This window comes from Thamnophis elegans, chromosome 2 (genome assembly GCF_009769535.1).
Source record: "Thamnophis elegans isolate rThaEle1 chromosome 2, rThaEle1.pri, whole genome shotgun sequence".
Lineage (NCBI taxonomy): Eukaryota > Metazoa > Chordata > Lepidosauria > Squamata > Colubridae > Thamnophis > Thamnophis elegans.
Genome location: NC_045542.1, coordinates 138,442,703 through 138,456,722, shown reverse-complemented (window position 1 = coordinate 138,456,722; position 14,020 = coordinate 138,442,703). Strand labels below are relative to the sequence as shown.

Genomic DNA, 14,020 nt, shown 5'->3' with positions numbered 1-14,020 from the left:
TTATAGCTTAACCTATTTTTGCTTCTTTTTTTGCAGCAAAAATAAGCTTATATTCAAAACAAAGAAAATATTTTTTTCACTGAAGGAGCAGTGGGAAAAAAAATAAACAATATTTGTACTTCAAAACATAAAAGATCTGGACTTTGCTGTTCTAGTTGGCATTCCTGTTTCTTTAGCACTCCCCACAGAGAGTTTAGCCTTTTTCAGTCTTTCGGCCTTCTCCTCCATAATATTACTTGAACCGTAAAAATAAAACCACACACCTCGGTTGTAAGCAGGAACTTGATTTAGCAAAGTTTTCCTAAGCTTGACTGGACAACAAGAAGTTTGTTAAAACCTTTTTCACAAGAAACTAAGATTGATAAGCCAGCCTCCCTGGCCTTCCAACATTCCATTTCATTTAGAAAAGATGGGAAAGGAAGCAAACAGGTCAAGGTAAGCCTTCAGCTGCAGAGGGCAATTCCCGTTTTTCTCTCTGCAACCCCTGAATTCTGCCTTTATTCGATAGAATGGAGTTGTAGCCTTTTCCACTTCATAGTATATTAATTACGATCAAATAGGCAAGGAGGTTGACCAAGTTCACCAAGCGATATTAAAGTTCAGGTCTTTAAGCTAGTTTTACATTGGTCTCTATCATTCACCATGAGAAAAAGAGGTCTGCAGATTTAAACAGGCCCTGAAACAGGGCACCTGATCTCTGCTCTTTGACAACACTTTTAACAATGACAAAGCACAGTTTCCATTTGTCTCTCATAATCTCCCTGCTGAATCAGGTCAAAAACCCATCTCACACTGTTATTTTCTAATAACTGCTATTCAGAGGAAAAAAATGCCTCTAATCCCGGAGACAGCATACTGGCATGACTAATAGCTGTTCTTATCCTCCATGATCTCCTTTGGAATTCACCTAAATTAAGGGCCAAGCTCCATCTTCTTGTTGAAGATTTCCTGTTGCTTCAGAAGTGGGCAAGTAGCATTGTGTTTGCAGACCCCTTTTCTTGGGTAAATTGGCTGAATTTCAATAGCAACACTTCATTTGAACAAGGAACGGAAAGTCATAGGAATCATAGAATCACAGGGTTGGAGGGGACCTTGGTGGTCTTCTAGTCCAACCTCCTGCCCATGGCAGTAGACCTTGAATCATCCCAGAAAAATGGCTGTCCATTTTTTTCTTGGAAACCTCCAGCAATGGAGAACCCATAACTCGGAGGAAAAATGTTCCATTGGTTAATTGTTCTCAGTGTCAGGAAGTTTCTCCTTAATTCCAGGTTGGATTTCTTTTTAACAAGCTTCCACCCATTGCTTCTTGTTCTGCCCTCAGGGGCTTTGAAGAATAGGTCAATCCCCATCTCTTTATTGCAGCTCCTCATGTATCAGAAGACAGCTATCATGTCAAGCCTAATTCTTCTCTTCATTAGGTTAGACATAGTTTGTTCCCCTAATTGTTCCTCATATGATTCATCCTGCAGACCCCTTATCATCTTAGTTGCTTTTCTCTGCACTCCTCCTAGGGCCTCAGCATCTTTTTTATCACGGTGACCAGAACTGGATGCAGTATTCCAAGTGTGGCCATACTAGAGCAGTATAAAGTGGCAATATCACTTCTCTGCATTTCACTGCATTGGCTTTTTTGGCATCTACAGCATACTGCTGTTTCATACTTAAGAGGTGATCCACTAGACCAGTGGTCATCAACCTTTTGGACCTCAGGAACCACTAAATTCATTATTTTAAATCACACGGACCACTAATGTGATCTGCCTAATGACCAACTGGGTGAATGTGGCTAGGTGGTCATATGACTGGGTGTGTGTGGCCAACTTGATGTCACTCATGTCTAGGGGTCCCTTGCTAGCCTCTACTTGCCCCTTCGCTCCCAGCCACTCCTCGCCTGCCCACCCAGGCTCCTTAGGGCCCCAACAGGAAGCAGTTGTTGGAGCTAAGCAGCCACCATGAGAAAGAGTTGGCAAAACAGCTGGCTTAGTTCAAATTAGATCTGACTGAGAAGGAGGCTCAGCAGAAACCCCTTACTGAGGACTACAAGCATAAGCTTTCCAAGCAGAGGGAAGACCTGCGGGAGTGCAAGGCCAGATACCAGCCCCTGGAGACTCACTGGGCTGAGATGGTCAGCCAGTTCCAGGCCATGATGCAGTCCCACTAGAACAAGGTCCTCTGGCTCTTCACCACCAGCGGCACTTCCCTCCAGCCTTCACCCAAAACCCCACACCAGGAGGCTGAAGCAGACCCCAAGTTGGAATTTCTGTCCCCCTCTGCTCCACACCAAAAGACCCCAAAGGGGGAGACTTTCTGCAGCAACACAAGCATTCATTGCATGTATCCAGCCCGGGGGCCGTAGTTTGATGACCTCTTATTTAGTGCAATATAAATATAAAAAATGCAAAAAAAATATATGTGGACCACCAAAATTTTCTCATGGACCACCAGTGGTCCAGTTGGTGACCATTGCACTAGACACCTAGGTCCTCTCACAGGCACTACTGTTGATCAAGGTGCTGCCTCTCCTGTACCTGTGCATTTGATTTTTCCTGCCTAGGTGCAGGACGTTACTTTTCTCACCACTGAACTGCATCTTGTTAGCTAGGACCCAATGCTCAAATCTGTCAAAATTGAATCTTGAATCTATCCTCCAAAGTGTTAGCAACTCCCCCAACTTGCTGTCATCAGCAAATTAGATGTGCTCTCCTTCTATCCCCTCATCTAGATCATTTATGAAGATGTTGAAGAGAACCTTCAGGTACCCCACTGCATGCTTCACTCTGTGTAGATGAAGTTCTACTGAGGATTACACATGGAGTTTCATTGGACAGCCAACTGCAAATACATCTGGTGGTGATGCTGTATATCCTATACTGTTCTATCCTACCAAGAAGGAAGTTGTGGTCTACTTTGTTAAATGCCATGCCTTACTGAAGTCTAAGTATGCTATACCCACAACATTTCCCTGATCCACTAATTTATTCACTTTATCAAAGAAGGCAATAAAGTTTGTCTGGCATCTTATGCTTTAACAAACCCATGTTGGCTTCTGATAATTGCTTTCTTTATGCAACCATGCTGGTTTTACCTGGGGTATCTTATTTTTCTTTCTCTCTGGTGTTGTGGGCAATTGGGCTTTTATGATCTCATTTTTCAGTTTCCCAAGCATCCCAAATTGTTTTTCCAGTTCCATTGAGAAAGTCAATTCAGATCTTAACTAGTAACTTAAAATTGGCTTTAAAAACCAGTTAAGGGTATTTTTCAGGCTTTTGAAAGAGTTTTAAGGGTGGGGAGGGACCATTTGCCCTGCCCTTTCTGCTGAATTCCCCATGAAGGACAGAAGACCAATTGCCCACCCCTTGAATTACTGATATTTACTGGAGGAGGGTAAAAAAATCAAGGTGGCAGATGAACACATGACCAAAGTCTCATGCTTTTTTACGTCTACAAAATGATGTATGTAACGAAGAGCTGGAGCTTTGGTTGCAGTTACAGTTACAACTTCCCTCTTGACTTTTTTGAGTGCCTCCCCCAGATGCCCCTGTTGAAGTATCAACTATCCCTGCTGCAAAGCAGCCACAAACTGTGCAGAGAAGTGCCAACATCTGAGTATCACTAGAAAGGGAGAACAACCTATCTCTAGTAACCTTCTATATAATATGGATAAGAAAAGAACAGGTTGGTAAGAGTGACTCTCCTTGAACCTTGTGGTATGATCTATGCCTTTTTTTAGAAACACAAGCTTTGTGAAAGTTTGTTGCCAATACATGCCCCACATTCACCCAACCATGTTGTGTACGCTGAAACCTACTGAGGTTTAAACATAATTGGAACCCTCAGTTGGTGTATTAGTAGCTATGGAATCCTTCTGAGGACAGCATTTCTTTGAGTGGGTCCCAAGTGATTGGCATTCCATAGAGAGACATTTTTTTCTGAGGGTGCCAGAGCACAATCGCGCCTCCCAAGAGCACAGCCACAATCCAACTCTGCCACCATCTTTAAATACGTTTTAGCATTTGAATTTGCCAGTAGCTGTGCATTTCTGCCAGACATCTGTGGTGACCTGGATGGGACATTAAATTTCAAAGCAGTTTGGCATTTCAATCCTGCAACTATCCAGCCCGCTCCCCTCCCCCCGGTTCAATTGCACCTTCCGTTGCGATGTCTTTGGGCAACTTCCACAGTGTATATCTGCGTGTGCATCAGGAAAACCAGAGAAGAGGATGAAGGAAGGAGGTGGGGTGTGTATTGAGAAACAGAACAGCCCAAAGCAAAATGGCTAGCCTTATCAAGTTGCCCCTAAAATACAAAGCACATGACCTCTACATTGGACCAAGCTGTTGACAACAAATCGACAACTTCCATCCATTTTTGGCTGGTTTTTTTTTTTCCCTTCCCTAAACGAATTTGTAAAAACAGCAACAAAAAAAGAAGTATTTTCGAAGGCAATCGGGAGATCTGTGCATCTTTCCTGCAGCCTGCACCGAGCACCACCGCAATCATTAAAATACCCCTGCTGATTCCCTGCTGATGCCAGCGAGTGCATAGCGATGTCTCCTGCCAAACACTGGCAGGAGACGTAATTGCTGCATGCTATGTTACAAAGGCAATGGGGAGCAGGAAGAACATTGAATCTCTACATCATTGAAAGTCCAAATTGACGCCCATCCTTATTGCTTCGAGGATAAAATTACTCGCTTTGAGGAGGTGGGGGGAAAGCAGAGAACTTTGCCTTTTTTTATTTACATGTGTATGTGTTCTAAACAGATTTAGCTTCCTAGGGCTGATTTACACTAGCTGTTGGCCTCAGTGTCAATAGCTTCAGAAAGCACAGGGCTGGCTGGTTGTCTGGCTGGCTGGCTGGCGTACGCGAGAGATGGGTACTGCTTCTGCAGAGGTAGATGCGAAGAGGCAACTCCATAGAGGAACTGTCAACTGAATTGCTGTGATGTCTACTGGGGCTTTTCAAACATGTCCCCTGTGATCGCAGAAGTCAGGATTGCTGTGCAGAAATCTCTATCCAGAGGGAGGATTCATATCTGCAGCCCTGTAAGGTACGGGGAGGTGTTGAAATGAATGGAGCTGTCCTGGCTTCCAGTCCTGTCACCGAGCCATCCAATTCTGAGAATTATCCATCCATCCATGCATTTAGCCTAAAGAATCACGGATGAGCTGCTAGCATCCTGACTATTCAGGGCACACTTGAGGACAATTAGGAAATGACAACACCTCTGGGACACTGATTTCACTTTCTAAACATTATTCATTACTGTCCTTTAGTGGAGATTTTCCCCTCTGGGTGACTGGGCAGAGTTTAACATGCCAGGGATTTTCTCTGCTCTTCTTTCTTTTCAGTTTTGTGTTTTGGGTGTGGACTTCTGTCGCAGCCAAGGAAGGAGAAACACACTTTGACAATGCAGGAGTTTTGTACCCTCGGTACGTCCTAGCATTACTGAAATTTGGGGCTGTTCTTGACAGTCTTACAGATTGGCCTCTTCTTATCTTTTACATTATAAATTAGAGCAGATATGGCATTTGTGCTACCAGAATGGACTCCTTGTCCTCAAGTCATATAGTTGTCTACACCATGAGTTAGAAAAGTTAGTTAAAAATGTCCTTGATATGGTTATGCCTACAATTTGGCCCTTTTATTCCTGGCAAAATGCTGGTGGTTTTTATAACACAATGCAGTGGTACCTTTCTTCTGACTGTGGAGCGGAATGCTAACAAGGACATTAGTTATATTTCCCTTTAAAATTTGGCCCTGGGTCAAGTTAGTGAAGGTTTACTACATTTTAGATTTCTGTTGCATCCTTTTTTTAAGGTAGCCTTCAGGTTATGATCATAATGGAGCATGTCCATCATGGTTGTAAGTGGTGATGGTCATAAAACAAGTCATCAGATAAGTGGACATTTTTAATGACCATTTTTTTGTGCTGGTAATAGTCCCAAAGGAGCTTTTTTCAAGAAGCAACTGGACTTTCTTGTTTTTCTTGGAAGGCATTTTGCTTCTCATCCAAGAAGCTTCTTCAGCTCTGACTGGATGGTGGGGAATGAAAGGATTTATATTCATTGCAGACAGCTGGTCATTGGCCTTTTTTTAGAGAGTTGTTGAGGCCACTTGGAGGTTTGTCTGTGTCCTCAGGGTCACCTGAGTAGTTCAAATGGCTGTGGAGCCTGTGTAAAAATTGTACAGCCCTCTCTCAACAGAAGGGGAGCGTTACAACATCATCTATCTCCATTCTACAACACAGTCCTTTCAACAGTTCCAAGAAGGCTTTACACCCACTTGCACTACCTCGATGACACAGATAAACCCACAAGTGGTCTCAATGAATCTCTAAAAGGATGCAAATGACTATCTGTCTGCAAGGAATATAAATACTTTTATTTGTCCACCATCCAGTCAGAGCTGAAGAAGCTTCTTGGATGAGAAGCGAAACATCTTAAAAGAAAAAACAAGAAAGACCAGTTGCCTCCTGAAAAAAGCTCCTTTGGGACAACCATGACCTGGATGGCGTAAAATCTTTATAGACATGCATGGTTGCTAAATGAATGCACCACAAACCAATAGTCATTAGGCAAATCAATGGTCCATTTGGGCTGGTTTTCCCCGAAATAGATAATAAATGCCGTTTTCTAGCAAAAACATCATAAAACATGACTGTAGGACACTAAAACAGTTGTAAATGAGAGTCAGTTGCCAAGCACCTGAAGTAGATATACACTCACATATACAAACAAAAAACACTCTACAAATTCTAATTAGTATAAACCACTGTAAAAATCACTCATATCAAATTCTGATCAATCCAGAGTACACTCTCAAAATCTGCTAAACTTCAGGAGGATACCTTGTATTTCTTTGCAAATCAATACAACCAAAATTCAAATTACTCTAGAATTTCAGTCACTAGGTTTAATGCCCTAAATTATTTTATGAGAGCTGCCGTAAAGGTGGTTGAAATGGAGGGAGGGGGGGAACTCCAAATAAATAATGTTCTCTGAACTTAGAACAATGGTCTAACATATGGAAATCTTCACCATATGTTTGTATGATGTCCAGTGGGAAATAAATGCATGCGGTATATAGTTGTATAAATCCACACAACCTTTCCTGATGTTAGAGCCCAATTCTATAACTTCCTTAAAGCTTTCAGGGCACAAGGTTCTGGACTAGGAAGTAATCTAACAGGTATGACCGCAAGGCCAGGTCAAAAAAACCCCAAGCAAGATGGTGGTTGCAATGGATTGGCTAAAACACCGCCGTTTTTTGTTTACATCTGTCATGAGTTTTTTTAACCATAACCTGCGGATATCTTTTGAAAGCTAAATATAAGATGGACAAAGAAATAATATTATATTAATGTCTCAAGATGATTAATGCAGCTTCCACATATTACTACAGACACTCAAATGCTAGAGATGGATGATTCTCACAGGCATTGTTGATATTAACCAATAGTCTAGTGACCTGGATATTCAGGTTTCTTGACATGTTTACGATTCACAGCAACAGTGCCATTATTTTAGTCTTTTCATGATATTTGCCTCATGATTTGTGAAGGCTATTTCCTCATAATTGACTATTTTTGCCGAGGTTCATCCATATCCAGTGCCAATCCTCCAACATTTAATCAGATGGAGGCATTTTTACAAGTTAGGATGTCTGTTCCTGTTGGGGTCACCACTAATCATGTGCAGTGTCTCCATCTAGACATTGATGAAGGCAGAACTCCTAGTACTTTCTTTCCTTGACACATATTATCAGTATAAATTGCACATAGCTGTGGACACACTTGTTTAAAATGTGATTGCTGATGAGAATGGCAAGTCAGAGTGCTTTTATTGTTATGGCCTTTTGAGAGGGACAAGGCATTGCTCAGTTGAATGGGGTATATTACTCTTCATTTCAGTGACCCCGTATTCCTTGTACAACACTGTTTGTTGTGGTGTCAGCGAATGCCTGTGAAATTAAAAATAAAATTCATACTAAACAAGCTGCAGCTATTTCTCTCAAATGTGACCGGAGGAAAAATTGGTCACAAAAATTCTGTTTAATTTTTCTTTCAAAAAGTGATTCCTGCCAAAACAGTTCAAAATCAAGAAAACACAAAGAAAAGGCTAAGAGGAGATGCTAAAAGTAACAGTTTGAAGATTTTAAGACATTTCAGAAAAATGGTATTTATATGCAGAAGTCATGACAGAGGTCTAAGAGATTTGAGGGAGCATTAAAGATTTTTTTTTAATCTCAACTGTTTCTGTGCTTTATTACACCACCACATTACAAACAAAAAAATTACGACAAACATGACTTCTCTCTGTTGTTAGTTACACATCAACAAGAAAACCATTCTACCCAAATGGGGCCAAAACAGAAGATGTGAAAAAACAAAAATGAGAATTAGTTTATATACCAAACAGTGGTTTGAACAAAAAGCTAGATTATTAATACTTTGGGGTACCAAAATGTAAGGGTATGTTGTATGTTTGTGTGTGTGTGTGTGTGTGTGTGTGTGTGTGAACGAATAGCTTCTTTGTTAGACTGTACCTCACTGCTAAGAAAATTGCATTGTTATTTCTGTTTAAATTTACATAAGGGGAAAGAACAATACTAGTTACATGAAGTAAGACAGCACAAATTAACTCCTTAAGGATTACTGCAACTCCAATGTTTCTCTATACGGAGCACATATCTTAAGGAGCTTTGAAAAGAAAACAAAGAAATATATATATATATATATCTATTTATATATATATCAACAATCCTAGCAATTTATAATGCATATACAGATGTTCACCTGCATCCTTTTGATTCTCTATATGAGAGAGAGAAAGCAACAAGGAGAAAAGAGAGAAACAAGAACAGATATGCAGAATTAATGAGCAAGTGGATCAAAAGGCCCCCAGTTATGTGTGATATATGACATTCATAAAGAAAAGAAGTTGCCCAATCTCTCCCGCCCACCCAAAAGCATGGAGATCATAATACCAGGTGTCTTGCCAAGAAAGAATTTAATCATTGTGCAAAGAAAAATAAATGGGTGTTGAAGTGGTTTCCCTCTGCAAACACATATTGCGAATTAGATCAGCAAATGAATATACATAAAATATGCTCTATTCAAAGGTTGCTTTTGAAAGAAACTAAAATAGCACTCTATTTGAGAAATAACAGACAAGAGACGTGAAAGAGCTAATGTCCAACGAGGACGTTTTTCGGTGGTTTGATGCAAAGGTTGTTACAAACTTCAGAAACCAAAAAAAAAAACATTCGGGAAATGTTTCGTAGCTGAACCGTAACTCCGTGCTCCCCCGGTGCGGTAACTCCCTCTTGATTGTGTACCAGTGACAAGTGTTTACAAATTGGGGTTACACATAAGCAAAGTAAAAATGCATTCAGGTCACAGACAGAAAGAACGGAAAAAAACTTACAGATAAATTGGAGTTTGTCACAAACAAACAAAAAAACCGGCTGAATTTTTTTCTAACCTGGTTTTTAGGCTGATAAAAAGTGACTTGACCTCTCACAACTGGGACTTTCACAGACAGAAGCAACAGACAAGCCAAATGCTAAAAGACTCAAAGCAAGGAAAATGAGTTGGTTTGGCTCTGGATTGGACGGAGGAAATGAAAACGGAAAAGAGCGAAGGCAGCATGGAGAGGTGGAAGGAAGGTACTCACGAATGGTTAAATCCATCACTTGAGAGGCCAAGCAGAAGACAGGATGCTCATACATTTCTCTCTTTTTCCCTATAAAAGAGGATTTGGGCATGCAAGAGGCTTAGGTCAGAGGTAAAGAGGTTATAGGTCATAGGTCAGAGGAAAACTTTACATTAGCTTTAAAGGAAAGTAGCTGTAGAGTATTTGGGGATACATACAGGAAATAAAATTAAAATAATAATAAAAAAAGGAGATTTAAAATTTGGGTGTTTTCTGGATTAACCATTCAGCATGCTCATGAGCCACAAAAGGGATTGTGCCCATGATTCTAAAGGTTTGTTCTGAATTCTTGGTAGGAATATAATGATCAGAACATCACAAACAGGAGGAAATAGAATTCTGTTGATTTAAGGCTCCGAGATACTAAGGAGTTTAGCCTTTAGTATCTAAGGTTTTCACAGGTATTTCTTCATAAACATAGCCTCAAACAGCATTGCTCATCATCATTACTTATCTTAATTTTAACGCACTCTAGATATCGAGACAGAATAAAGCGTTTCATTTCCAAATGACTAGATTCCTTTCAGGAAACAGGTTGCACAATATGCTTATAAATGTATGTATATATATATATGTAAAGTTAAAAACAATTTAAAAAAGCAACTCCTAGTGAGTGGACTATGCTCATGAGAGAAAACCTGAGGCATGCAACTTGCTGATGTTGGGTTGTTTGAATTAACAATCCCAGCATGCTTTGAAACTGACGCAACCACTTTTTCTAGAGGCAACATAGAAAAGTGGCTGAACCAACCACAAACAAGGAAAAGGAGAAGCAGAAGAGAGCAGGTAGTGTGGGATGAAAGTACTTCTCTGAAAACAACAGCTGGATTTTTTTTTTAAAAAAAAAAAGGAGAGAGAAAGAGAAAAAATAAAAAAAATAAAAATAAAAAAAGTTTGTTGCTTCAAAGTTTCCCAGACCTAAAGTCACAGTGCCAAAAAAAAAAAAAAAGAGGGCAGAGAATTAACACAATCAAGAAGAATTGAGGCACAAAAGGAAAGTACACGCTAACTGTTCTACGTTTTTGGGAAATGAATGCATTTTTACTTACAGATCATAAAGTTTGTTTTTGCATAGATATATCTGAAAGAAGAGAGGCACAGCTTACCGACAAAGTTAGTGAGGGTTATACAGAGACCAAGGAAAGGAAAACAAGAAGCCCAAAGGTGCTTTTCTACTGGAGTTCTCCCATGTCTTCACAAAAGCAGATTTAAACATTGAAATTTGTAACAGAGTTCACCAATTAAAACCCGTGAAGTAGAAGGCTTGGATAAATTGCTTGATAGCTCAGCACTCAAGAGACTTGCTTTCCTTCTCTATTTTCACTGCTCATTACCGAGTCAAGAGTTGATAAACATCCTTTTAGTGCCCAATTCTTAAGTGTTTCTCACTGGATGCATAACAATGAATTCATTACCACTGGTACACAATTTGCATTGTCAATGGGGGGGAAAACATTGAAAGAGAGAGGAAGTATATCAGTGTACAGACCCTGGAAATATGTGACTTATCACAACAGACCTTCTGACAAGCAAGGACTAGGAGAAAGAAATTGAATAGTGATATTCATTCTGCCAGTGTTATTCCTCCAAGTGAACACAGTAAAAGTTTCACGGCTCACACAGGACGAGAAACCACCATCCATATTGCATGATTCCACGTTTCCCATTTCACAGCAAGACATTGAACCGGAGTTTTTGCATTACTATTCAGCAACAACCGAGTAACAATGAAAAAATTGATGAACGCATTAAAGATCTACTCGCATGTATAATTAGATTCCTGCCAAAAGCGTATCTTCCAGCAAGTTTTAAAATGTCTTTTTGATGGCTACATGTGTCTTTGGTCACTAATTGTTATTCTTTCCTAATGTAAAAGGTCAGCAATATCATCTGCGGCAAATTTAGAGTGACAAGAATGAGATCTGAAGCCAGCGCAAGGCCAACTGACTTGACAGGAGCTGCTATACAAAAAGGGAAGGTGGCAAACATTATCCAGGGAAAAATAGACATTTTTAATTAGCTTCTAAAGGAACGAGGGCCGTGCAAACATTTCTGAGTGTTCTGCTCATTCAATTGTCCAATGAACCCACTGTCACCAGCAGTGATATGTTGATGTCATGCTCTTTTTTGGGGGGGGGGGAGGGAAATATATGCCAGATTTTGATTACTGTTCTATTCAAGATTATTATATTCTCCATTTTGCTTTATGTTTTAAAAATCTATTTATGTCTGCTTATCTGGTAATGATATATGCAGATGATCTTTATTTTTAACACAGCTTTTAAAAATCTTTTTCTCTGAAAGAGGACGCTAACACTTGAAGTTAAGAATTAAATTTACCTTACCTTCGATTTTTGCATATTCTGATAGCCGAGTATAGTTAGTCAATGCAGCTTGTTCTAAGCATTTACGGATGACAGCTTTTACCTCCTCTTGAGGGACAGGAGTAACTATGTCTTTCATCAAAACCTTGATTTAAGGAAGCATTGATTTATTATGTCTTCTTAATTATTATTATTTGTAAAATAATCTACCCTCCCAATGCCCTTTGTCTCCCTCTTCTGGCCAGAAAAGAAGACAGCAGTAGCCTTATCCATTGGTGCTTTGAAACGTTAGGACTTGGTCTCTGAGGCCCACAGTCTGGTTTTGTAATTTATATTTTGAAACACTGCATGAAATGACGAAGGATGTGCAACAAATCTACATAAGACGCACATTTTATACAATGTGTACGTGACACCTCAAACTCACGATTTCCTTTCACCTTTACCAAGATCGATTTTTGACCATATTGGGAAATGAATTATGTTCTTATACTGCAACCTAATAGAGCAATATCATCTGATTTTACCAGTTGATGAAACCCCAGCCATAATAAATAATACCGTTCTTAAGATGCTGCAGGACTGCATGGTTTTTAAACCTAATGTCTCTGGTATTTATAGTTTCAAAGAATTTTATGGCTGTGAAATCAGCCCTGCATATGGTATCAATGTACACACCAATAAAAAAAAAGTCACAGCTCCATTAGATAAAATACCATGGATTATGTGATAGGAGGAGCACAGATTGGTTTAGTATGATTTATAGAATGTTTTAATTATATGCAACCATAATTTAGAATATCAAGCCTCCAAATGTAATTTCCATACGCTGATGATCTGAATCAGATCCAGGGCTGTGCAAGCCAAAGATTTTTTGTACAAACCCTCAGATCGGCTTCAGAGAATCTCTTCAACCTCTAGAATGGATTTCTACAGGGGCTGCAGAATCGTTCTCTCCTCGGTGTATTGCTGAGCAAAGCAGCCTTCACTCTCCACAATGAACAAGTGGCTTTTCGTTCAGGAGAAAAGTAGCTCAGTATTCTATTCATTACCCTCATCAAAACACAGCTCAATCTCTATATACGAAGCTTCACTGAATGGATAAGGTCAATTACTTCAGATACGAACGGTGTGGAGCTACTGGGAGGACCATAACTCCTGGAAGGACAACTTGAGTAAGTCCAACCATGTAAACTAGTTAGTGGTGGGCTGCGGCCGGTTTGGACCAATTCAGGCAAACCAATAGTTGCGACCCGTGGGTGGGCCTGCCCGAATCCCATCCATTATCGCTGTGTTTTTGACGCAGCACGCATGTGCAAAAGGTGCACATGAGTTAATTGCCATGTTGTTTGATGCTGAATGCATGTGTGGAAGACATGCATGAGCAAATTGCCATGTGTTTTAATGCCACACGCATGTCAACAGCCTACACATGTTGACGGCATGTGCACAAGTGAAGTAAGTGTGTGCGCACCCTCACATTTCTGGTGCTGGGTATGTGATGCCCTCCTCTGAAACTAGTGTATACAATGCTTAGGATAAAAGTAGGATTAATAAAATTATGCACACTAGGAGAAAAAAAATATTTCTCCCGGTCATTGTTTCCAAGAGAATGGAGAGGCAAATTAATTTCCTCTCTTCAAACCAATATAATTCAAACCAATTTAAATCCTACTAGATGAAGACAGCCAAATATGGAAACGAGCTCATTGCCTTAACTTTTCAACAATCTTAACAAAATAACGAACTTGGAAGGGATCTTGGAGGTCTTTTAGTCCAATTTCCTGCTTAGGCAGGAAACCCTATACCATTTCAGACAAAAGGTTATCCAACATCTTCTTAAAAACTTCCAGTGTTGGAGCATTCACAGCTTCTGGAGGCAAGCTGTTCCACTGATTAATTGTTCTAACTGTCAGGAAATTTCTTCTCAGTTCTAAGTTGCTTCTCTCCTTGATTAGTTTCCACCCATTGCTTCTTGT

The 14,020-nt window shown here is 40.0% G+C and overlaps 1 protein-coding gene across 13 annotated transcripts in view; it reads right to left on the bottom strand.

Annotated features, from left to right (window-relative positions):
* The window catches only part of CADPS (calcium dependent secretion activator), a 440,774-nt gene that overhangs the window by 133,873 nt on the left and 292,881 nt on the right, over positions 1 to 14,020 (bottom strand). For 6 of the 13 annotated variants that reach the window (XM_032210572.1, XM_032210571.1, XM_032210579.1 and 3 more), the window contains exons 16-17: positions 12,058 to 12,186; positions 199 to 208 (exon numbers count right to left, since the gene is read on the bottom strand). In XM_032210572.1, coding sequence (XP_032066463.1) covers positions 199 to 208; positions 12,058 to 12,186 — 139 coding nt within the window. Of the gene's footprint in view, positions 1 to 198; positions 209 to 8,798; positions 8,817 to 9,678; positions 9,748 to 12,057; positions 12,187 to 14,020 lie in introns of all 13 variants that reach the window. The other 7 variants (XM_032210569.1, XM_032210576.1, XM_032210575.1 and 4 more) reach the window with 3 other exon arrangements.